Here is a 27,186-nt window from a genome sequence, read left to right on the forward strand (position 1 = left end):
TGATCAAAATAAATCTAAAATGGAAATACACTATGTGATCAAAAGTATCCGTACATCCCCCAAAACATATGTGTTTCATCTTAGGTGCATTGTGCTGCCACCTACTGCTAGGTACTCCATAGCTGCGACCTCAGTAGTCATTAGTCATTAGACATCGTGAGAGAGCAGAATGGGGTGCTCCGCGGAACTCACTGACTTCGAACGGGGTCAGGTGATCGGGTGTCACTTGTGTCAGAAGTCTGTACACGAGATTTCCACACTCCTAAACATCCGTAGGTCCAGTGTTCCTGATGTGATAGTGAAGTGGAAACGTGAAGGGACACGTACAGCACGAAAGCGTACAAGCCGACCTCGTCTGTTGACTGACAGAGACCGCCGACGATTAAAGAGGGTCGTCAAGTGTAATAGGCAGGCATCTATCCAGACCATCACACAGGAATTCCAAACCACACTAGGATTCACTCCAAGTACTATGACAGTTTGGCAGGAGGTGAGAAAACTTGGATTTCATGGTCGAGCGGCTGCCCATAAGCCACCCATCACGCAGGTCAATGCCAAACGACGCCTCGCTTGGTGTAAGGAGCGTAAACATTGGATGATTGAACAGTGGAAAAATGTTGCGTGGAGTGACGAATCACGGTACACAATGTGGCAATCCGATGGCAGGGTGTGGGTATGGCGAATGCCCAGTGAACGTCATCTGTCAGTGTGTGTAGTGCCAACAGTAAAATTCGGAGGAGGTGGTGATATGGTCTGGTCGTGCTTTTCATGGAGGGGGCTTGCACCCCTTGTTGTTTTGCGTGACACTATTACAGCACAGACCTACAGTGATGTTTTAAGCACCTTCTTGCTTCCCACTGTTGAAGAGCACTTCGGGGATGGCGATTGCATCTTTCAACACGATAGAGCACCTGTTCACAATGCACGGCCTGTGGCGGAGTGGTTACATGACAATAACATCCCTGTCATGGACTGGCCTGCACAGAGTCCCGACCTGAATCCTATAGAACACCTTTGGGATGTTTTGGAAAGCCTACTTTGTGCCAGGCCTTACCGACCGACATCGCTACTTCTCCTCAGTGTAGCGCTCCGTGAAGAATGGGCTGCCATTCCCCAACCAATCTTCCAGCACCCGATTGAACTTATACCTGCGAGAGTGGAAGCTGTCATCAAGGCTAAGGGTGGGTCAACACCATACTGAATTCCAGCATTACCGATGGAGGGCGTCACGAACTTGTACGTCATGTTCAGCCAGGTGTCCGGATACTTTTGATCACATAGTGTAATGGTCATGCAGTCGAATAAAGTCAGATGATGCAGATGTGGTAAAAAAAAAAAAAAAAAAAAAAAAAAAAAGAAGAAAAATGTATCTGGATAGTTAAATAAGCAATTATGTTTAAAGAGGACAAGATAGTAATATGATTCAGGTAAGTTATTTTGTATTTTGTAGCATATTTTTTTATGAGCTTGGCTGATCAAAGTTGCCGACCTGAAAAGTATTTTCAGGGAAAAAGTGACATCCCAGTAAAGCTGAACTTAAAGTATTGAGTGTTGTCAGGTCAGGTACATTCTGCTACCGAATGTGACAGTAGATGGAAATACCTGTGACTGTCTGGCTGAGGGGTGGGTGGCCTTTATCAAACCTGAGAATTTCTGCTTTGGGCAGAGAAGTTCACCCTTAGGGGGCTTTTTGAACCCTTTGTGTAGGAAATGACACATATATTCAACAGTAAGTTGCTGCCTTACAGATGTGGCAGGGGACTGCAGGGGACTGCTACAGACCGAAAATCTTCTCTAACGTGCCTAGCAAGTCAGTTGGAGAGTAACTGCAATCTCTTTCAACACTTAAACGAGCCTTAGATGCAAACAAAGAATTCAGAGTGGTCAGCAACACCTATGCCAGGTATGACTGCTTACAGCCTGATGATAGGCCAGGCCTTGCAAATGTGTAACAACTTAGGAGAAGACAACACACTCAAATAGGAACAATAAATGGACTGAGTTTAACTAAGAAATGTGAAGAATTGGTGGACATAACAGAGAGAAGGAAAATATCAACCCTTTATTTCAACCTGCTTTATGTTTCACTGACACAGATAGGTCTAGGAGTGGGAAGGAAATGGCTGTGGCCTTAATTAACGTACAGCCCCAGTATTTGCCTGGTGTGAAAATGGGAAACCACAAAAAATCATCTTCAGGGCTACCGACAGTGGGGTTCGAACCCACTATCTCCTGGATGCAAGCTCACAGCTGCATGCCCCTAACTGCACGGCCAACTCACCCAGTATATCAATCCTGGGACTGAGTGAAGCTAAATGGAAAGGTAAAGGGAAGGAATTGAGAAAAAACAATACCCTCCACTGGAATGGTAACAACAGAGAGATGAGGAATGGAGCAGGAGTGATATTGACAAAAGAGTTAGGTGATATTACAGAGATCCAGTACATTAGTGAAAGAAATAATTAATGGTTATAGTACCAGATTTGTTATTGTCCTGATGTTAATGTAAGATATAATGTATGTTTCTGACACGATTAAATAAATAAATAACTAAATGAAAGAATTATAAAGGCAACAGTTTACCCATGGAAAGAGAAACTGACACTAGTCCAAGGTGTATGCCTGCAAGACAGGTTGCAATCAAGATGCAAAGAACAAGTTTCTGGAAGACCTAGAAGATACCATCAGTGAAGAGAGGGCAATCATCATCATGGACCTCATCGCACAGCTCAGGAAGCTACGTATATTGGACAAATGGGACATAGCTTCATGACTAGGTACCTGGAACATATCAATGCGGAGAAGAACCAGAAATTCTCAGCAATGAGTAGTCACAGGAGTCAGGCAAATCATGCTTTTACATCTATTAAGCAAGACCTAACCATCGTTAGGAAAGCTACAAAAGGTAATCTTCTGAATAATACTGAAAATGTATTTATTTTTCTGGAAAGAGCTAGGAAATAATAACTAAAATATTTAACAAAAGTTTTGTTGGTAGGAAAATCCCAAAATTTTGATAAGAAGGAATAATATCTTCTATATACAAAAGGAAGGAAAACAGACTGAATACAAATAATTACAGGGGTATTACCTTGTTGGACAACTGAGTAAGATACATAACGGGTTATTAGCAAAAAGAATTATAAAATGGGCAGAGGATTACTCTATACTCTCTGTATACCAGTCAGGATTCAAGAAAGGAATGAGAATCACAGACAATATATTTATAATTAAAACAATAATAACTGATAAATATTTAAAAAGCAAAGGTATCAGATTATATGTTACTGCTATAGACCTAAAAAAGCTTTTGATTCGGTCAGCAAATGGGCTGTCGCTGTGAGGCTGGCTAAAATAGGGCAGTCAAATAAAATGATTAAGGCTATAAAAGATCTGTATACAGAAGGGATGTGGACAATGAAAATAAAGGAATACCTAGTGGTAGGAGAGATACATTCAAATATTGGTCTTAAGCAGGGATGTAAATTATCACCAATATTGTTCATATCTCTACTAACAACATTTTGGATAATGAAGGGAAGGCGGATAGGACATGCCCATGTCTGAAAAATAAAGAACATAAAGAAATTGCTGGCCTGGTTTTTGCAGACGACATCCTTCTGCTGTCTTTAACACCATGTGGTATGCAAAATAGTATCGAGAAAGCTGCTGAATATTGCAGGAATTGGAATTTGAAAATTAACATTAAAAAAAGTAATGGTTTGCAAACAGGGAAATAAAATGAAGAAAAATGAAAGGTGGTCGTTAGGTGTAGAAATTGAAATGGTCAATAAAATAGAATATTTAGGTATTATAATAACATCAAATGGGGTGTGAGATCAACAAATAAGGTGAGCTACAATGAAAGGGTTGGCCACTCTACATAGCACAGTATGTTTGGAAAGGAAGATGCCAAACACTGATGATAAGCTACATAAAAATATTTTAAATGCTCTTGTGATATCAAGCAGATATAGCTGGGAAAGGTAATAAAACCAGATGAAACATTTAACTGATGATTGCCGGTTAACAAAAGTTAAAAGGATGCTTGATAGAATAGGAATGGGAGAATATTGGGATAAATAGACTCAGAACAAAGACAAGAAATAGTGCAAGAAAGTAATGACTAGAGTGAAAGATATTGAGACATAAATGATTATGGCAGAATGTAAGACTAAAAGGATGTTATCTTAATTCTATGAAATTATCCCAAAAAAATGTCAGTTAAGAAAGAAAGTCTCCCAAATAGAGAAGTAAGAGGTATGGTGTAGTGGCTAATGGGACTATATAAGAATAACGGTCAGAGAGAAGATGACGAGAACCACTGTTTACTTTGTAGGGGAATAATGGAAGAGGCACATCTATGAAGAGTTTGTAGCGAGATGGATGCAATCAGAGTAAAATATCTAAAAAGAGAATATTTAAAAAATCTAGAAAGGGAGAAAGAATTCTACATAATCATTAAAATATAAAATAAAGAATTGATTGCACCAGGAAGAAAAGGAAAATTTTGTTGTATTTTAAAAAGTATGTGGCAAAAGAAAATAATAGAATTCAAGCGTTAATGAAAATAATGAAGGATAAGAGACATGTTTGTCCTAGAATATGTAACACTATATTACATCTAGGTCAGAAAGAAAAATGGGTGTGATAACATGGGAATGGATATACCGTATTTACGTGAATAATCTCCGCCGCTAATCCCCGCACCCTAATTTTAGGAAGGCTCATTTTAAAAAAAATGAAATGAACTAAAATTCCTTCCATCGAAAGAGTAACATAGGTATAAACAAACAGTTCATATCACTCAGTGAGGTCTACATGTTCTTTACGCAAATATGAATATGATAATTTACGGATATAGATGCTTTGCCTGAGATGATAAAAATACATTATCATTGCTATAAAATGCCATGAAAATTAGCAAGTAGGCCTACTTACGTGACAGGTATTTCGTTAATCTGAACTTGCAATAGTCTCGATTCCCTGTAGATCAGAGGATTCGTTGTCCCTTGCACCACTAAAACCTTCTCCTAAATTACGAATTCGTCACTCTCCACGTCTAAAACACTTCGCACACACGGTCTCTTTTTACTCGGATAGTAACACAACCAGCGGTGGATAATTCTTTTCGTGCAACGTAAACACTCGAAACAGACACACCGGCCAACTCAGATGTTATTTTTACAATACAGTAAAACCACGTTATTATGTGATTTTGAATTAACCGCCAACTCGTAATTCAACTTGTGCCGCGTCACAAAATGTTCTGATACCCGCTACTGCATGCAACATTGATTCACAGTTTAAACATTTCAAATGCCATGGAGAAAATTTATTTCCGAAATGTATCCAACAAGGAGCATTTACATTAATCAAATAATGCACTTGGATAACTCACTTCCAAACATAGCCTCACTAGGACAAATTATGGAGGCTCCCATGTGCAAGTGTTTTGTTTTTCGTTTACTGTACTGTTGGCATTTTTAGATGCCGTGTACTTGGACGGAAAGAGCCCGACACCCTTAAAATATCGTGGCTTATTGAACTTTCCTATGATGAAAAGAAGAAGTCTTCCGCTTTCGTCTGCATTGTAATACAGTACGGTGAACCCATCTCCTTTTAAACCGTAAGTCCGGCTGGACTGGGCAGTAATAATTAAAAAAAAAAAAAAAAAAATAGAAGTTTCATCGGCATTGACAATATTGACAAGAACAAAGAATTGTAATTGTGAATACCAAGTATCATACGGACATGAAACTGATAGATTATAATTATAAAATTCACAATATTGTTTGGTACATGCAAATTGATTATAATTATGGGCCAGGCTTTTTCGCCTACTGTCAGCATCGCCAGTCTTCATGGATTCTGCTTCTCTGCACACTGCCTGCTATGTGATATTATGGCGTTCAATACAAAAGAATATACAATTTCACTCAAACTTAGCAACTATGAAACACACTATAGACACACCGAAGGGAGTGAAAGTGCGGAAAGCTACCCCTGCACGTTCTGGAAGACACGTTTTATCATACGCAGAGAAATTCTGAATTTTAATTACTCTGAATAGTTTACCATTTAAATATGACATATGGGGACAGTTTTATTCCATTTGCGATTACACAAAGCATAACTGTAAACCCAACATCAAAAACTAGGTATGCCAGGAGCATGTTGCGACCCTTGACTCAAATAAAAACCCGCTCCCCAATTTCGCGCCTCAATTTGTTTAAAAAGATATGTGGAGATTATTTGCGTAAATATGGTAATTACTAGTAGGTTTAAAAATGACATAAATGTAGCAAAAGATATATTGTACTATTGCGTCGTTATTCTTTTTTCCTTAAGTTAATAATTAAATTGCATGTGAATTGAATGATAACATTCATTCATACAGAATGGAATGTTCCCTCCTTAACGGCCAGGTTCCACAGTGGTAGGCTGAGAACATGGATTCAATTCATTCATTCATTCACCCATTCATTCAATCAATTGCTAATCCATTAACGAATGCTTTCTCCCCAATTGGTGGCTATCAGTGACTGGGTGAGATGATTAATTCATGTACAAACACGATTCAATCATGAAATCATTCATTCACAAAGTCATGCAGTCATTCATGAAACACTCTCCCTAGATGGTGGTTATCTGTGACTGAGAGAGAGGATTAATTTTTAAATTTTTTTAAAAAGAAACTGTTCATTCATTCATCCACTCAATCATTCATACTTTCATTCAGATATTTATTCATACAAAATGGAATGTTCTCTCCTTAACTGCCGGGTTCCACAGTGGTAGACTGAGAGCATTCATTTAATTCAATCAATCAATCAATCAATCAATCAATCAATCAATCAATCAATCAATCAATCAATCAATCAATCAATCAATCAATCAATCAATCAATCAATCAATCAATCATTAATGAATACTCTCTCCCCAGTTGGTGGCTATCCGTGACTGGGTGAGAAGAGTGTTTATTCGTTCATTCATTCATGCATTCATGCATGAACACAATTCAATCATGAAATCATTCATTCACCAATTAATGTTGTCATTCATATATTCATTCATTCATTCATTCATTCATTCATTCATTCATTCAAAATGTATGTTGTAATTGTAGGATAACTCTATAAAGATGTGGTGGAGGGATGATGTGGTTTTGCCACGCCACAGGAACCTATAGAGTAGCAGTTCCCAGTCAAAAGCCACGAGGGTGGAAAGAAAGCCCCGCTGGGTGGTGTAGGGAGCTGTGTTACCCAAACTGTGGTGTAGTGTGTGATATTACAGAGCTGGAGGCGTGCGATAAAGAATAGTATCAACTGAGGTGCATTGCAGTAATAGTAAATGTACATACGATAGTGATATAATATAGTATAGAGCTTAAGCAAAAAGGTTGTAGAAAAAGGAGGCTCGGATAATAATAATAATAATAATAACAACAACAACAACAACAACAACAACAACAACAACAACAACAACAACAATAATAATAATAATAATAATAATAATAATAATAATAATAATAATAATAATTAATTTAACCAAAACATCCTTGGTGGAATCAAGAATGTGAGACCGCACTAGAAGAAAGGAAAAAGGCATTTCAAAACTACAATTGTAACAAATCAGAAGAAACACAGAAGAAATTCTTCGAAGTTCGCAAGCATGTATCCAAGATTTTAAGACAAAATAAACGGAAATACGTCAATGTCCAACTGAAGTCAATTGAAGACAACTTCAAAAATTACAACACACACGATTTCTACAAGACCTTTGCGAACCAAATTAAAGGATATTCCCCACAGAACCTTTGCTTTCAGAAGCACGATGGTAAACTAGCCTTGACAAATAAGGAAAACTGCCAAGAATTAGCTACATATTTTTCACAGCTTTTAAATTGTCCAGAACCCAAAAAGAGATTCCCGAAAGTACAGCCAGAAATCATACCGGAAAATTCATCACCACCAACTCAAGAAGAAATTTATTCACATATCAAGAAACTTAAAGACAACAAAGCATCAGGGGAAGACGGAATTGTAGCTGAACTTCTGAAAAATTTAGGCCCAAATTCACTCAGAGAAATTACACAAATAATCCAAAACATTTGGCAAACCAAAAAGCTCCCGGATGACTGGAAGATTGCTCTAATCCATCCACTACATAAAAAAGGCAGCAAGTTAGACGTAAACAATTACAGAGGAATCTCACTTGTATCAGTCACATACAAAATAGTATCAGCCTGTCTCTTGCATAGAACACAACAACAATTAGAACCCAAATTATCAGAATTTCAAGCAGGATTCAGACCAAACAGGTCATGCCCAGAACAAATTTTCAACCTCAAAACCATACTTAAACTACGAGCCCTTAGACAAAAGCCTACAGTATGCACATTTGTAGATTTCAAAAAGGCATATGATTCAATAGACAGACCCTCACTATTCCAAATTCTAGAAGAGAGAGGACTAGATCCCAAAACCCTAGAATTCATAAAACAAACACTAACGGGCACAAAATCTAAAGTGAAATTTATGGGAGAAATTTCAGAATCCTTCGACATTCAAACAGGTGTGAGACAAGGTGATGGACTATCTCCTATTCTGTTCAACGTTGTCCTAGACAAGGTTATGGAAGAATGGGAGAAGGAACTCAAGAAACGTGAATCTTGGAAACCGATCCGATTGGGCTTTCCCAAAAACAACCTCTACGTACCATACCTTGCATTTGCGGACGATCTGGCGATTTTAACAGAGGATGAGGAGACTGCCATCAAGCAGCTTGAGATACTTAAGGAATCTACAGAAAAAGTGGGACTACAGATTTCATTTGAGAAAACTAAATTCTTCTGTTCAAAGACAGATATCACGAGCCTGAGAACAAAATACGGTAAAATCGACCGGGTCTCGTACTTTAAATACCTCGGAGAATTCATCGAACCGACAGGCCTTGAGAAGATCTCACAGCAAAACCGTCTCCAAAAAGTCAAGAAGGCATTAGGGTTAGTTCAAGACATCTACAACAAAAAATGCATGTCAAGACAGACAAAAATTCGGCATTACAACACAGTCATAAAACCAACAGTCCTTTACGCAAGTGAAACATTGTCACTTAACAGTAAACAAGAATTAGAAGAAATAAAAAAGCAAGAGAGGAAGATCATCAGGAAAATCCTAGGAGCAAGATATACCCAAGATGGTTACAGGCTACAATCAATCAAAACAACAGAAAAAGTTTCAAACATTGAAACTGACATTAAGAAAAGACGAATGAAATTCTTTGGACACCTCACAAGATTACCAGAAAATCGACTGTCAAAAAGAATATTAAATTATGTTAGCTCACTTAAGAATTCAACACCTTGGCTGGACGAACTTCGAAAGGACCTCAAAAACGCAAACATATGTGCAACAGACATTTTAGAAAGAGACACCTTCAGACACAAAGTCAACAAGTGGGAAGTTACATCAGAGCAACCAAAGCAAAAACAGTGCAGACCGAAATGGTCGGAAGAATGTAAACAAGCCTTCTCAGAGAGAATGAAAGCCTATTGGAAGAACAAGAAGAACGCAAAGAAAGCTTGATTGAGTTATTTGCTTAATGTCTTCCATTATTGGGAGAATACGCTAATAATAATAATAATAATAATAATAATAATAATAATAATAATAATAATAATAATAATAATAATAATAATAATTAAACCATGGAAACGCGCAGTAAGAAGAAGTAGGCCAGGAAATGAAAGAATATGAGAACAAGAGAAAAACCAAAGATTAACAATAGGCCTATGGATAAGATATATTTAACAATGAAACATTTTGCAACAAGATAAATAAATTAAGACAAATTTTAATAAGTAGTGAAAGATATATATGTATAACCTGAGAAAGTAAGATAAATGTGCCACATTTACAAATAGTAATATCAGAAATGTATCAAAGAAAAGCCTTATGACCAAATACAAGTGTACAATGAAGAATATAGAAGCTGAATAAGAAAAAGAGGAGCAAAACCTGAAAGAAAAGAAGTACGAAAGTAAGGAAAGGGAAGTGGGAAAAGGATCATAAAATGGAGAAAGGATTTTGTTCACCGGGTATTACTATGTTGCGGGAACAGAATTTATGATATTAATAATACAAAATAGCATACACCTTAGGAGGCAACTGAAGTGATTACAAATGTTTGCATTGTCCGTAGCGCAGTTCGTGATTAAAAAGGTGTTGTAGAAGTGAAGTCTTGCATATGAGATTTGAAAATACGAAATTTAAGTCGGCAGAAGAAAAGTTCAGCAGTGGCAGATGGCCCAAATGAAAAATTAATGTCCAAATAATGATAAATCTTGCTCACCAAATTGCTTGAAGATTAACAGTCCAGATGGAAGTAACATAATACAAAGTAGCACGGTTATTTTGGTGCTCCACCACTCCGAGAGGAAGGCAGACTCCCATTATGGAGCAGCGGAGTGGGAATATATAGCGGTATAGAAAGATCTAGAAAAGTAAGGTGAGCAAGTTCCAGAAGCGTATTTATCACATGTCCAATAGGAAAGCACCAGCACACACACGACGGAGCAGGCGAAGCGTAGAGAGGATGACGTCAGAGTCACGTGATGAATGGAGCAGCCAAAGCACAGGTGTGCGGAGTAGTTGAATGCGTGGAGCAGCGCCGACGTGTTCGTCGAAAAAGCAGCATGCAAGGTAGGGAATATACGCAATGTAAGCGGAGATCGTAACAGTGGCAAAACAACCCTCCATCCGAAAGCAGCAGTGTGCAGAACCTTCCAACTAGCCAGCATGAGGAAATGAAGTACCGTGAGTAGCCGCGCCAAGCCAACCCCAGACAGTGAGTGAAAGCTAGTGGACCTTGCCACAGGAGTACATGCTTGTCTGTGCCTGTGTAAAGTGCTATGCAAAATATATGTAGTTCTATTTAATGTTGTGCTTACTGTAGCTATCAAGTTAATAAGTGTAGTGATCCTCACAAAGAATTGTGACACACAAGAAAGCACTAATAAAACTTACGGACGATAAGATACATGTCTGTCCTAGACTATATATCTCTGTTAACGTCTAAGACAAAAATAAATAAATAAACAAACTTAACAAGAACTACAATTTAGAAATTGAGTTGAAATAGTTAATAAGTTTGATTATAATATTTATTGTAGTTAAAGATAAACAGTAACAAGGAAGAGAAAGCATGGGTCAAAACATATTTTGGATTACAATAAATGTTTACTCCCCTCCCCAGTTTCAGGTGATCCAAAACTGGGGGATGGAAGTATTCTATTCTATCAGTGCTCAAAGGCCTGTAATGCCACAGAGCACTGACAGGAGTGCTATTTTGTTACACGGTGGGCAAAGATTTTGAAATCTACCACCACACAATATGTACGAGGGCTGTAAATAAAGTAGTTGCAACATAGTCCAGACAATATAGATGAGATAGCTGGAAAATTTATAATGTCCAATAACGGATCAACTATATTGGTATTATGTAGTCCAGACTTTCGCAGGAGATCGGGCACGTGCAAATAGGATATGGAAGCGGTCACGTAGCACTGTCGTTGATGTGTAGAATGCATTTGGTTGGCATCCAGTTGGGAGTATTGATGCTGTGTGGCATTGAAGTGAAGAGTGTCGGTTTTACCACTCTAAAGCATGTTTTCAAAAGGTGCTCAGCGTTCGTGGATTAAAATCGAGTTTGCCCATGGCAAAAATGCATCAGAATGTTATCACGGATTACGTGAATCCTGTGGTGAGAATGCATTACCATATAGGACGGTTGCACAATGGGTCTAGGCGTTTCATGAGGGTCGGAATGAGACTGCGGATTTTCATCGCACAGGTTGGCCGTCCATTCTTCAAGACCAGTATGACAATGCGAGGGTCTCGTTTTCGTAGTCCGCGAATTATCCATAGAGGTTGACCTCACGCATCTCTGCTGTGTATTGTTGCCATTAACGAGACGTGCTCAGGAGCCTAGCGGCCTGAATTAAAGCATCAATCGAATGAATGGCATCACCCAGGTTCGCCATGTCCACATAAATTTCGACAGGAACCCAGTTGGGTGAAGCTTATGCTGACTGTGATACTGTTATTCTTACGGATAGTGTGCCTGAGGGACAAACCGTTAACAGCGACTGCAATTGCCGATTTCTGGAGCGACATCTGCATCTGGCTATGCGGTGCAAACGCCCACATTTATTGTGAGACGATCGCCCTATCCTGTTGCATAACAACGCACGTTGTCGTGTCGCAAACAATGTTAAGCTCTCATTGCAACCATGGCATTCATAGGTCTTGGAACACCCTCCGTACTAATCAGACACGAGTCCTGGTGACTTCTACCTGTTTCCGAAGTTGAAGGAACCCCTCTGAGGCCACTGATTTCCTGATGTGACATCTGTACTCCGTGCAACAGGGTGCTCCATTGCTGTCGTCAACAGAAAACGTCTTGCCAACAGTCCCTAACGCATTCCCGACATATGTCAAAAGATATAGACTTTGCGGGTGACTACATTGAGGGAATGTAATGCAAATGTACTTCTTAGTTCACTACATATTGTGTTCTATCAATACGGCAACTACTTTATTTACAGCCCTTATATAGATATATTTCACCCAGGTCCAAACTGACAATCTTGTATCATTAAACCCTGAATCACACCAGCCTAGTTAACTAGTTGCTGCTTGTAGCTGGTTGGTGGTAGGAACAGCAGGCAGCTGCCGTGGCCTTAATTAAGGTACAGCCCCAGCATTTGACTGGTGTGAAAATGGGAAACCACGTAAAACCATCTTCAGGGCTGCCAACAGTGGGGTTCGAACCCACTATCTCCCGAATACTGGATACTGTAATTAGATTCTATTAGAATAAAATTTATTGTAGCCACCTATTCAATACAACTCTTGTTATCTTCAATATGGAACAAACACGAGATTAGTTACTTGTTAGTGGATACTGGCTGCACTTAAGCGACTGCAGCTATCGAGCTCGGTGGGAGCTACATGACATGTCCTGTGATGCCTTCTCTGGGTCTGCGGCAAGTGTTGTTACAGCTATTGAGGATAGCAGAGACTGAACTTAGTGAGCATGTGATACTGGTAGTACAGGAGAAACACCAGGACAAATTAAAGTGGGTTAGGGACACGATAAATCAATGAGAACACTTGAGAGCCTACTTGACACTTTTAGGAGAGCTTTCAGATGAGGATCCAGCTCAAACAAGAACTTTTTAACAATGTCTCAAGTTTTAGGAGGTACTAGAATTAGTTTCACCAGTCATAACGAGCATCTCAAAGTTAAGGTGGCTGAGCGAGGTGATGTGAGTTCTGTGCAACAGGAGTCCCAGCCGACCACATCTAATGCCCCAGTGATGGAAAAATCTGAAACTCATACTAACTAGATACTTTATTTCAACAATACCTCTCACAAGATATGTACAGTATTTTATGTCAAAACTTTGGACCGTGACCCCAATACAGCCTCGTTTATATACAGGGCGAGTTGCCTTACATTTAAATTATAACGGTTGGGAAGATCCACCAAATCACTCTTAGTGATCAATTATATTTACAAAAAAAACAAACATGTTTTGGCTCCTAAGAGCCATCTTCAGCTGTTCAAATAGTCTAAAACAAGGTCTAAAACATTAAAAACACTGTATACACAGTATATAAAATCAAGTACTTTCAACTTGAATCTTAAAATAAATTCATAGTCCAAATTAAAATAAAAAAATAAAAAAAGTTGTTTCTTCATATTTATAGACACCTGAGCTAGAGTATTGATCTTTACCAGAGTTTATCGAACTATGGTTGAAGACTTGACTTATTTCCTTTCATTCCAGGTGGAACATAGGGCCTCATGGGTGAAAAAAAGTTTATAAATTTGCATGTAATTGATGTGAAGCTACGTATATCGGACAAAGTGGACATTGCTTCACGACTAGGTACCTGGAACATATCAATGCGGAGAAGCAAATTCTCAGCAGTGAGTAGTCACATAAGGGAGGAAAATCATGCTTTTACATCTATTAAGCAAGACTTAACCATCTTTAGGAAAGATACAAAAGGTAATCTTTTGAATTCTATTGAAAATGTATATATTTTTCTGGAACTATAATTTAAATAAGATTCTTGAAAGTGAGAAACATTTACGGGCACTGGAAGAACACACTGCGTTTGGCAAGTGAAAACTCTAAATATTCTTAAACGAGGAATAGGAAAGGGCAGGGATATAAATGATTACTGAGAATTCCAAAAATAAATATTCTGGGAATTCAAAATGTAATGGCGTTCCATGTGTATCCTTTTGAACACTTCACACACTTACACTTAAAAATCAACAAAAAAATCGTAATTTGTGTTGTCATTCGTAAAAGCGTAATTATGATGGGAAATTCATAAGTATTATGACTGAATAGTTTTAATCTTGTCAATCTTATGTTAATTTTAAGGACACTTCCTCTAAAGCATTACTTTGTCAATTTTATATATTTTTCATCTAAACAGTGTTATGTGGCTGAAGATGTTGATAATATACGAAACATGTACCACTTTTGACCATTAAAAATTGCCTTAAGCAATCATTGTATCGACTAGGTGGAAAATAAATAAATACTTAATTGTGAATCTATTGAAGTGCGATATGGAATCTATGCAATAAATTAAAAAATCCAAGCGGTATCTCTCTATGTGTCAGAATGCCTTATCTTCTCTGAGAAATGTGCACTCGCTAAGTTGGAGCAAAAAGAAAGATTCCCCACAACATTCTTTGCCTAAATTACAAAAACGGTATGTACAAAAGAAAATTCAGACAAGAAATCTACTGTAAGATAGAGAAGATCACGGACACAATGCACAAACGCAGGGCTTGCTTCTACGGTCATTTATGACGGATGGATGACTCTCGTTGGACAAAATGCATTTTAAATCATTTTGACTCAAAACCAGTTCCCTGGTAGGTTAACCTCAAGAAAGGGGTCTACAACCAAATGATGTGCACAAATGAGACTTTTCAGAAAAAGCATTGTGACATTTGGGACTTTCCGGGATGTAAAGTGGACAACAGGTGCAAAGTGGTCGGATGAACGCAGTGCTTGACACAGTGAGCTAATGAAAACCTACTGGATCAATCGAAAACTGAGTAAACGCCAGAATGTATAATGAAGCTTATCATGGTCCCTAGTTGGCTGATTAGCAAATAATAAATAAAATAATAAATTACCAGTATAATAAGCACACCATTAAATGTTTATTAAGAACCCTTGCATAGGTTTCTAAAAGAATTGTATTAAAAGTAGTACTGTAATAATAATAATAATAATAATAATAATAATAATAATAATAATAATAATAATAATAATAATAATAATAATAATAACAACAACAACAACAACAACAAGAACAACAACGATAATACTAAGGGAAAACTAGCAGTAAAGCACCTGAAGGGGAGGTACAGCGTATCACTGACCTGACCAGGGTGGCAGCCATTTGGATTTGAGCCAATGAAATAGCAATGGTCTTTCAAATGCCTCACAGTGTATACTGGAGTGGAGACAAAAACAGAACTTCATTAAGATAAGTTCCAAATTTCAACGACGTGATAGAATCTGATGTTCTTTTAAGAATGAAACACATAATTTTTTATTTAATAGTGTGTGTTTTTAATCCTTTGGGATAAGCTAACAAAGAATGACCTACACACTCTAGAAAAAATCAAAGCCCGATTCTTAAAGACAACCCTCTGTGTGTCCAGATTTACTAGATCAAGACTGGTTTATGAACTTGCAAATGAGCCTTTTTTAATTGAAGATTTGAGATTCAAGCTCGTTCTACCTTATACAGGCCACTGGAAGAAATTCTTGGCTGAAAGATTGGCCAAAAGGAATGATATTTGTACTGAATTCTATTCGACTGAAGGAATGACGAATAGAACTTGGACCAATACAAACCAGAATCTCCGACATTTTATCAATTCTATGGCAATTCATGGTTACCACTATCAATAATTAAAAGAAATAAGTTTTATAATGATAGATCCGTATTGAACTGTGATTACAATAGAGTAAATTAATATATTATTTTGGGTCCACATTTTCAATACAAAATGTAAATAGTTTAAATTACATAGGGACTAGTTTCGACCTAGTAATAGGTCATCGTCAGCCTGAAGTAAATTAAAGCATAAATATCGAAGAAAAAATAAACAATGTAAACACAAGTACAGTCTTTTTAAAAGTACATACCATGTTATGTAATTTTTTAAGGTATTCATAGACGACAAAACACATGGATGTTGGAAAGGCTCTTCAGTTTTTTGGAACTAGGTAATTGTTGCGCGTGGAGGCTTAGGAATCCAGAGAAGTGCTATATTATGTCAAAAATAGAGATCCATAAAAAAGTCCCGTGCGTCGTATAAAAATGACAAGTTGTGAAAGTGGAAATCGAAAAAGGTTGGTTTTCAAGCGATGATGTTGTTCATTCAGAGATCAATTGAAATTAAAGTACCGTAATATTGTCTTCTCAAGATGTTTATAAACTTGAAATAATTGTCGATGCGAAGTAAGATGCTAGAAGAAAGCTCTTCTGCTTCTGGAATCTTGAAGGACAATGGATGTTTCACGAGGCGGAATAACATATATGGAGTTAAATAAAGGTGGATATAAATTTGCAGTGCAATGCGGACGTAACTTCTTCGAATATACAGCAGCAAACTCAAGAAGCCAGCATACAACTGATAATTCTTCTCAATAACATCTTTTAGTGCACACTGGACTTTTAATGATATACGGCGCACTGAACTTTATTCATAAATAAACAACATAACTTCCGCTCAGTGCTTCTTCAATTGGAAGAGTTATTATTTTTTAATATATTGCTGCTCAATACCCCACATGGTATGTACTTTTAAAAAGACTGTACTTGTGTTTACATTGTTTATTTTTTCTTCGATATTTATGCTTTAATTTACTTCAGGCTGACGATGACCTATTACTAGGTCAAAACTAGTCCCTATGTAATTTAAACTATTTACATTTAGTATTGAAAATGTGGACCCAAAATAATATATTAATTTACTCTATTGTTACCACTATGAACTCTGCAAAACTAGGATCTTTCATGAACCTGACAATAGTTGTGTGTGTGTGCACTGTGTGATTTGACTTGTCCTCATTACCATGTTGTGGAATGCTCTAAGCGAAATAGGCCTCTAATAGACTTATGCTTAAATGACATGTAATCGCTTTATATACACAAATTGTGTGCTCTATTACATTAATTTAATCCTTGTTTAATAGTGTGTTTTCTAACAGGTATGTTATAGTGTAATGTTTATAGTGAATTTGTGTGTTTGACAGACTGAAAAGCCTGTAAGTTACATGCAGCCATTTGTGCAACAACAAAAATATAGTTTTCAAACAAGGTAATGTCTATCTCACTTGTGCACACTAATGTACTCTCTAAAGCGTTTATCAAGTCTCCTAACCAACATGGCTAATAGACCTGTTCCTTATTGAAAATGTCTGTGAGTGGTTAGGGCACTACTAGATCCAGTTTTTGACATTGATGATAACCTTTGTATTGGAATATGATTGGACATTCACAAGATGATTAATCATGATTAATCATCCCTGCCATGATCGTTCCATATGAAAGTTGTAATCTGTATACCTACTACAGTGGGTTACAAAGGGTACAAAACTGGTTTTTTGATATGCCCTACATATGAATATGATTTTGTCTGAAAGATTGTGTACAGTATACCATGTAAAGTGCGTGTGAATATAAAAAGTGTTCTCTCATCCTTTTCTGTTAGTCAAATTACTTGAAAACGCACATTATTTGAATGAACAGATTTAAATACTTGCATATTTAATCATTTCAACAACTAATTACATTACTATTGCCAATTATATACCATAAAAATCTCAATATACTATATCAAAACCATAACCTACAAGTATATACTTACGAAGGGATAACTTACCAGAGGTGCTAAGGCAACTACTTTGTTAAAGCGTAATACTAGTCCCAAAGCTTCATGCATCTTTATAACACTGGTCCAGTAGTAACTGTGTTCCTTGCTGCGAAAATTCTTAGTCATAGAAAACAAATCTCCAAATTGGCCAGGATATCCATTTGTTCCCAGAATGCCATGAACATGAACATGCATTTGACTTGCTCCAGCATGAGGGAACATATCCCAGAAAAGGACTGGATACCTACAACAATACATTACATTTATTCAAACCAGTTCTCATATAATAGGTACTGATCATCCTTGTCACATAATTAAAGAAATGTTTTGAGGAAATGACTATGGCATATATTGTAGAGGACAACTGCATGGCAGCATCTCTAGAGAATCTAGGAGGGTTGGATGCATTTGATCAGGCCTGTCTAACTTCAGAGGGATTGGGGGCCACATTATTTAGACAATTCATGCCGAGGGCCACACACTAAAAAGTTTCACTCAGTTATATTTAATAGTAAAATACAGCAAACCAAATTGTTGAAATAGGATGCATCACCAAAGTCCAAAATGCAGAAATAATCAATGTGAACACTGAGGATTGTCCAACTCCCTCACCAAAGAAGGTATGTGCACTTGTGTTAGTAAATGCCAGTTTTGAGGTTTTTTTTTTACATAGTTAACGCACCCATTAGAGCACTTGATTATTTTCACCATGTTGGTCCGTATTGACTTATATTCAAAACTGTATAGAACACTTTCCCGCCTTGTCAATACTTTACACATTTTATTATATTTAATTACCGTACATGTTTCGAGAGCCAACTACTCTCTTCTTCCGCGGTGCCAAACATTAATTAATCTTTGGACTTGGTGCATTGGTACAAATAGAACAATTATATATAAATCTTGAAAATTGTTACAACATTTCTCTGTGTTTCACTTTTCACTTACTTACTATGTCATTTGTTACAGACTTTAAACTAGAATTTTCAAATTATAAATAATAAAATCTAATAAATTAATCACTATATGTTAATTTTACGTCCTTATTTACATTTAAAAGAATAAAATGTTTCTTCGTGTCTAAATTTAATATTTACTTTGCCATTTAGTAGAACCCTTTAAAATAACCTAATTTCAATTCGTAAAATAATAAATAACATCTATAAAGTTAGTCACTATCTTAAAATCGTAAAATAATAAATAATAAATAGCCAATAAAGTTAGTCTTTCTTAAAATATTTTCTGTTCTCTTCCTTTCCTTCAGTCTGCTATAATTCTGAGACCTCACATGAATTAGAATTTCCTCCTCTTAATCCCATCCAATTCTTCATTTCATCTAATTTTTCCACAAATTAAAGTGATGTAACATTGGTCTGAACCAAACAATATGTCCTCTTTGCTGTGAATGACCTTACGGGGCGAGCTGCTACTATGCTGCCGGTTACGTGATGACCAAAAACAAAAATAGACGACAATAACATTATTGTTACAAAGGCAGATAAAGGAGGTTCCACGGTCCTCTTAGACAAACAGTTTTACTGGGTACATGTTATTGATGAAGAGGATACTGATGCTGAAGCCATATACATTGAACCACCAGAATGTTATGTATTATCTGATGAAGATCTGGCTGAAGAAAGTTGAAGGGGGTCTCGCAGATAACCTTACGGGAGGTGAACTCCGAGTACCAGCTGAAGTAGTGCTGAAACAGCAAATTCCGCACAGGAGTAGGGAATCCAAGTCCGATAATGATACATGGCCCATGAAAAGAGAGAAATCATCACCTCGTCCACCAGCTATCTGGACGGCGGATAACCTGGTTCCCACAACAATCCACTTCCCTAGCGTGAAATTTTTCACTTTTTGAAATACTGTATGATGTTGATTGAAATATTTTTGAGTTTTATTTTGACAATGAAATTGTGAATTCCTTGTGCTCTGAAGCCATCAAGTATGCGCGTTTTAAAAATTAAGAAGATCCTAAGGTAACCCTGGAGAAATGACCATAGTGCAATTGAATCAATCCGTCATCAGTTTACTTCTAAGTGGCCATGTGCAAATGCCACCATCAGAATTAGGAAGGTGCAAAATATTTAACACTATATACATATCTGGGTGGTATTTTGAAGAGAAATAAATACAGTTGTTCACACTTCTTTTCTTGTTAGAGTATCTGACACTTTGAGATCCAATGACCTACATCACTATATTGCGCCAACAAACTAATGCCAGCACTGCGCGGTCGCGGGATGCGAACTCCGCGGCCGCACAGAATGCGTCAAGTATAGTGTGGGCGTCTGTGTAAACTAATTTTTGCCACTCCAAACTAGTGAGAAAAGGGAATAGGTGACTAAAACCTGAAGTCTATAGTAGTATAATTCCATTTTCCTAAAGATATGTCACGTCTGAGCTATTGTTATTTTTCGGAATTCCAAAAGGGATGTCACAAATTAACCTATAAACACTGTTTGTTCCTTTGTTTATTGCTAAGTAATTTGTAAGCGATATTCTGTAACAATATTAAGTATTGTTTCATACAAAAGATATGTCAAGCGCCGTGCGGTACCATACGGTACCAGGCCCCCATTTAGAAACCAATCATCCAAGTTTTAGAAAAATGACTTTTAAATGTTCTCTAGTATGTGAATGCTGGGAAAAATAATTGAAAATTAAAAAATCGAAATTTGAAAACTCTGGCATTCCCGGGTAATGTACATATTGTAAACTATGTAATTATCAACTTTTGTAAAAATATTTTTAGCATAAGACCATTGTATTTAGTATTAAGTTCCAATGTTTAATAGATATGAGATTTGACCTTAAGATTAGTATTAGGCTGAACATGCCCAAAATTAGGGCAAAACATGTTCCTAACTAGTGTTTATAATTCATGTAGGATTTAATCACTATAACTGTATTGAATAGGTGGACACAGTAATTTCATTCCTGAAAGAATCTTACTTATTGTATCTTCAATACGGAACAAAATGACATTAGTTAGTTGTAACAGTATCAAGTATTCAGGAGATAGTGGGTTCGAACCCCACCGTCGGCAGCCCTGAAGATGGTTTTCCATGGTTTCCCATTTTCACACCAGGCAAATGCTGGGGCTGTACCTTAATTAAGGCCACGGCTGCTTCCTTCCCAGTCCTAGCCATTTCCTGTCCCATCGTCGCCGTAAGACCTATCTGTGTCGGTGCGACGTAAAGCCAATAGCAATAAAGAAATAAAAATAAAATCTCCTCCTCTCATACAAGATGCACCATCAGTCACAATACAAGAGCACTTTTCAAAACCGCCATATTATTTCACTGTTTCATTTACTGCTTTAAATATGTCTTCTCCCTTCGTGCTTCCACTTAAAGAACACAAATCAAGAATTTATTTTTGTGTTGAGAAATCACTGAAAATTATACGGATAAAAAAATTTTTTTTTTTTGCTAGGGGCTTTACGTCGCACCGACACAGATAGGTCTTATGGCGACGATGGGATAGGAAAGGCCCAGGAGTTGGAAGGAAGTGGCCGTGGCCTTAATTAAGGTACAGCCCCAGCATTTGCCTGGTGTAAAAATGGGCAACCACGGAAAACCATTTTCAGGGCTGCCGATAGTGGGATTCGAACCTACTATCTCCCGGATGCAAGGATGAAAATCAAAAGTTGACTGGTGTCAGTCTAGTCGACACAGTTGTCCAAGCATAGAGAAAAATAACTGTATTTTCCAACCATCTCTTCTAATTTCTGTGTAATTTGTCCTCCGATACTCTGTACTTGTCTTCAGATTGTCTGATGAGAGAGGGAACAGTTGCAAATTTTGTAGATATACTGCTTTCACCAAATGGCTTAGTAACTGCACATCTTTTAACTATTTCTCCATCATTAAATGCTTTCTTCCCTTTTACATGTTCCAATGATACAATGTAAGAAAAAGTTAATGCAGCAGTCTATGTAGATGACATTTTTGTAAACATATCTGTCTGGTGTTTCAAGTTTTTCTTGTAATCTTGTAAAATTGCAGCTTTTGAAGCCCCTCATATTTCTTCAGTTGTTTTTCATGTGAAGTATTATAATGTCTCTTAACAAGCAGATATTATTTGCATGTACACAACACATTGCAACTTGCTATTATTGGTTGCAACAAAGTAATCCAACTCCCATGTATCTTTATAACTTCTATTTTCATTTGTATTTTCCTCTTCTTGCTAATGTTCTCATGTTTGCTCTGTCTACCGAACACTGTCTAACAATAAGTATGAGCAGATAAAAATGAGTACATAACCTCGTGCATGCAGACATATGAGACAACATGCTGGTAAACAGCAAATATAAAAATATCTCCCTGACCTTGATACTCTAAACACAGCCAAATGGATGCATTACTCGTAATCATAACCTTGAACAAAGATTCCACCAGAGTCACTAATATGCAATGACAAGTAGGGAGGAGAGTAGAATTCAAGCTGGTGAAATCAAATACCCAAGAAGTATGATAGGAAAGACAAGACTGAGAATCGATGTGAGAAAGGTCAGAATGGAAAACCTAAAAGAGAGAAATGATAGGACTAAACTTAAATGGTTTGGACATGTAAAGGGGATGGAGGAGAAAAGAATACCCAAACAGATGACCGAGGGAACGGGAGCGAGAGGGAAACCTAGAACAAGGAGGATCGATTTAATAGAGAGGAGTGCAAGAAGAAGAAACCTGGACTGGGACAAAATTATGGAAGAGGAATGGTGGAAGGGGAGAGAAAGGTGAAGAAGTGCCATAAATGCCCCAACCTGGCAGGAGGTGGATAAGGGGAAAGGAGGAGTAGGAGGAGGATGAAGATGATTCTGATGGTGAATTTCTTTTTTCAACCAACAGGAATCGAACTGGCTAACCATGGAGTCAGACGATAGAGAGACCTTAATAGAGAGGCCTACTATACATGAATATTTGCCCAAATTTGTCCTCTTGAATACCAACTTTATCTTTGTACTATGATCTTTCCTACCTTTAAAAGCTCCATTCCAGTTTAGTTGTCAACTAATGTCAATCCACGCCATCTCTCCACTGACAGCTCAGAACATCCCACTTAGGCGAGCAGCTTGTGTCCTTATTCCCAAGTCTTCCCAACACAAAGTTTGCAACATTTTTGGAATGCTACTCTTTTGTAGGAAATCACCCGGAACAAATCATGCTGCTTTCCTTTGGATCTTTTCCAGTTCTTGTATAAAAATCATCTTGGTTTGGGTCCAATACACTGAAACCATATTCTAATTAGGGTCTTTCCAGAGATATATATGCCCTCTCCTTTACACCCTTACTATAATCCCTAAATAACCTCACAAATACATCTGTAGCCTTTACTTACAACTTTGTTTATGTTATTTCCCCAATGAAGATTTTTCCTTTTATTAACACTTACTGTAAGTAGTTACAGTGATCCCCATGTGTTAAATTCACATTATGAACACAGTAAATCTTAAAATTGAAAGGACTTTTCCTCTGGTGAAAATGATAACCCAACTTTTCATCCTGTTTACCATCATACTGCTGTCTGCTGCCCATCTCAGAACACTGCTGAGATCTTTTTACAGTCACCCACGATTCTGTAACTATTTCCTGCTTTATACTGTAAAACAATTGCAAAATGCCTTATCCGTGACTTCAGTTCTTTACTGATATTATTTATAATAAGAAAACACCAAGGTCCATTACTACTACCCAGTCAGTATCCATCACACACTCTGCTGGTAAGAATCTCTGCTCTCAATGCACTTTCAAACCTTGGTGAACAAAATTACATAATATGGATCTTAGATCACAAAAGCATTGAGGGAAATGCTCAACTTGCTCAACATGGATCAGCTTCAAGTTTTCTTGGATCACAATCAGCACTTGGAATACCGAATGTTATAACAGAGAAGTAATTATTCTATTTTTTTTTTTTAACTTTCCAAATTATAGGGTTGTCACTAGGACAAAGTAACTTCATTTTTCAGTACACAACTTACCATCATTGCTTAACAAGTTATTAAAAAATCTAATAAATCACATTAGTATGGAATATGAAAAAATGTTCACATACAGCAAAAAAGGAACTAAAAAGCAAAGAGTATGCAACACACGATACCAAGGACTGTATAAATGTTTTCTCAAAATTAATCAACAGCTACTACTATGTTTGTCAACAAATGTTTTTCTATGCCTAATGAAGTCTAAAACTGGGATAAGAATTTAGGAATTGTCTTTGGGGTTCCCACCATCAAGCCTGTGGCATACATTTTAGAGTCCACATTTTTCTCTATAACACAAGACTGTGAAGTCATACTCTTCTTCTCTAAATCCACTTCTTCCAGTTGACCATAATGCAATTTAAACTGCACAGTTGGGTTAATGAACATTCTATTCTTGCTTTCTGGTTTAAAGGCTATGATATCTATTCACCTGGTGCTTCCATTTGCTGCCAATCCAGACACTTCCTTGTAGACCATATAGCCTTGTTCTTTGAGGACGCTGCCTATCATGTATCGAATCTTGTGGTGTCAACTTCCTTAAAACATCTCTAAACAGACAAGCACCCAGGACGTGGGCAAGTGTTTTGTGCTCTCTGCGGCAACACCAACAGAGGATATTATCCTGGGACCTGCCCAGTAAGCAGCAAACTGCAACAACGTTAGCTGTCATCTTGACTGCTTCCTGGCATTCTGAACATAAAAGACCATGGTGATCAAATGTCCTTTTATTAGATGGTGTGTATTAATTAAATAATGTGACACTTTCACCATTATGGGGCAATTCACTCCAGTACAGAAATTCATGTTCTTACAATTTGGTATGAACCTTCCTAGTATCAGGAAACTGAGTGCTACTGTTGATGACTAGGTCGGTCACTTCAATGCCCAGTTGATTCAAGCAGTCATAACTCTCTGTTTTAAAGTCCCTTGTGCCATTTATACTGTATAAGGGTTAAGGGTTATTCTCTCTACTCAAAACCTAACAGATGTTTATATGTTGAAGTCAAGCTTCCCAAAAGGTGCCTTTGTATTTGGTTGCTGTGTATAGCATATGGTTTGGAGTATCGGTCGGTAGTTGAAGGACTTCTTTCAGAGAGCTTTTATTATCTTACTTGCATTGGATAGAAATGTTTGTGGAAGTTTCTGCACAGGTGTTGCCAGGAATGTATATATGATATACAGTAAATGTTGGTCAAGGAACAAACATTATTAAGATTGGAAAGCAATCACAAGTATGAAACATGTGAAATCATTTATCAACGGACCATGTAAGAAAAAATTGAGACATTACTCAATATTATAGTAGAATTCAGTTAAGAGTGATACAAACAGTCTCAGAGGATATGCATCTGCAAAGCAACATATTGATGAAATGGAAATTTTGTAGGGTAACCTAGAATGCAGAGTTTGCAGAAAGGAGACTGAAACTATCATATAATATTCTCATGCAAGGCTTTTGGTTGTAAGAGATAATTTGGGACTACAACAACAGAATCAATATAACAGGACTGCATTCTTTAGTCAAAACCTCAGAAGTAATGGACTGTTGTTGACACTACAGGGTAGAGATATAAACCTAATGGTTGCAGTACATCTGCAATTATACTGACAGGCCCTAGTGAGGGGGGCATAAGAGGACATAAGATAAACGTCCATCAGGTGGAAGTGGGAGAATGACATGTTCACAAAGGACAGTTTCTAGAATTAGAAGCCACATTTTTACGATAAGCTCATACTTTTAATATTTCCTTTACTGGTAATGGAATTGTGACCATGGCCAATGCATAATATTTAGCCCACAAGATGGGAATAAGTTATTTCAAGGATAGAAAAACACTGGAGTGCAACAGTTAAAAGTATCATGCAAAAAAGCTGAGTAAAGTGAGAATGACATTACTTCTATGTAGTAATGAAACCGACACAGAGAAACTGATAATTGCAAAATGTGTTGAGAATGACTGTAACTTTCCATACTAGTAAAGGCTTGAATTACATTATCTATTTTTCAAGAGAGTCCTTTGATCACTTGATGCAAGAACTAGAAGATAAATAGAAAAATCCTACTGTTTGTAGACTGATGTGCAGCACACTCAATTGACACATCCTATTAAAGGGACATGACTGTCGAGTTATTTCTTACAAAACGAATGAGCCCTTGCCAATTGTTAGACAAGGTATCGAGAAGTACATGAAGCTGAAGTAAACAAAGTTGTCTGTTCATAAAAGACTGGCTATGACTGAAAAGAAGAGCAGAATATTTGTATATTAAATTCCATGCATTTTGTTGAACGTGCTTGGGAATTATAAAGTGAGATCACTATTCAAAACTGCTTAAAAAAAGTAGGCTGCCTTTGTTCAACCCTGACAATGCCTCTGTACAATGAAGCGGGGTACCAACTTGGGTGAGGGGATATAGACAGGGAGAACTTCATTAAACAATTCAATCACGATACAAAATTGCAGATGTGAAGAGCAAACGACTGACTAAATTAACCAGCAGCTGATCGAAAACAACATGTACAACAGTGAACCCAAATCAAAGTACCAACGTACTCAGTAGTAGGAGCAATGGACACAATGCAATGTGATGAGTTAAGTTTTGTAGTCATGAAAATGTAATGCATTATTTGAGAAAAATAGATACTGTTGTGTACAATTAAGGGATAGAAAAATGAGCAGTCCACTTTGTATATCATCCCTTAAAAATGAATACATTAGAACATCAATAATTCGAAATCGGTTAATTCAAAATTTCACCTAATTCGAAGAGCTCTCATTTCCAGAAACATGAGGTATGGTTTTGCATGTTATTTAAATTGTTTAATTCGAAATACGGGTAATTCATAATTAGACGAACAATGTCGGTCTCGTTACCGAAATTCAGACTTTTAATTCAAAACTGCCTTTAACTAAAAAAAATTAAAAAATGTCTTTTATAGAGTAATTTAAATTCAAAATTTTTCCGCGTTATGAAAGAACGCGCCTTCTGGAACATGCAGGGGTAGCTTTCGCAGTTTCACTTACTTCGGTGTGTCTACAGTGTGCTTCAAATTTGCTAAGTTTGAGCGAAATTGTAATTATTTTGCACTGAACGCTTCAAAGAATACCACAATACCACGTAGCAGGCAGCATGTGGAGAAGCAGAATCCACGAACACTGATGATGCCGACAGTTCGGGATAAAACATGGCTCAT

At 37.2% G+C, this 27,186-nt stretch overlaps 1 protein-coding gene across 5 annotated transcripts in view; it reads right to left on the reverse strand.

Moving 5' to 3' along the window:
* The window catches only part of LOC136857995 (uncharacterized), a 310,013-nt gene that overhangs the window by 85,972 nt on the left and 196,855 nt on the right, over nt 1-27,186 (reverse strand). For all 5 annotated transcript variants that reach the window (XM_067137167.2, XM_068225398.1, XM_067137165.2 and 2 more), the window contains one exon: nt 18,004-18,238. In XM_067137167.2, the coding sequence (XP_066993268.2) occupies nt 18,004-18,238 (235 nt within the window). The remainder of the gene's footprint in view (nt 1-18,003; nt 18,239-27,186) is intronic.

The sequence above is a fragment of the Anabrus simplex genome, chromosome 1, assembly GCF_040414725.1.
Source record: "Anabrus simplex isolate iqAnaSimp1 chromosome 1, ASM4041472v1, whole genome shotgun sequence".
NCBI lineage: Eukaryota > Metazoa > Arthropoda > Insecta > Orthoptera > Tettigoniidae > Anabrus > Anabrus simplex.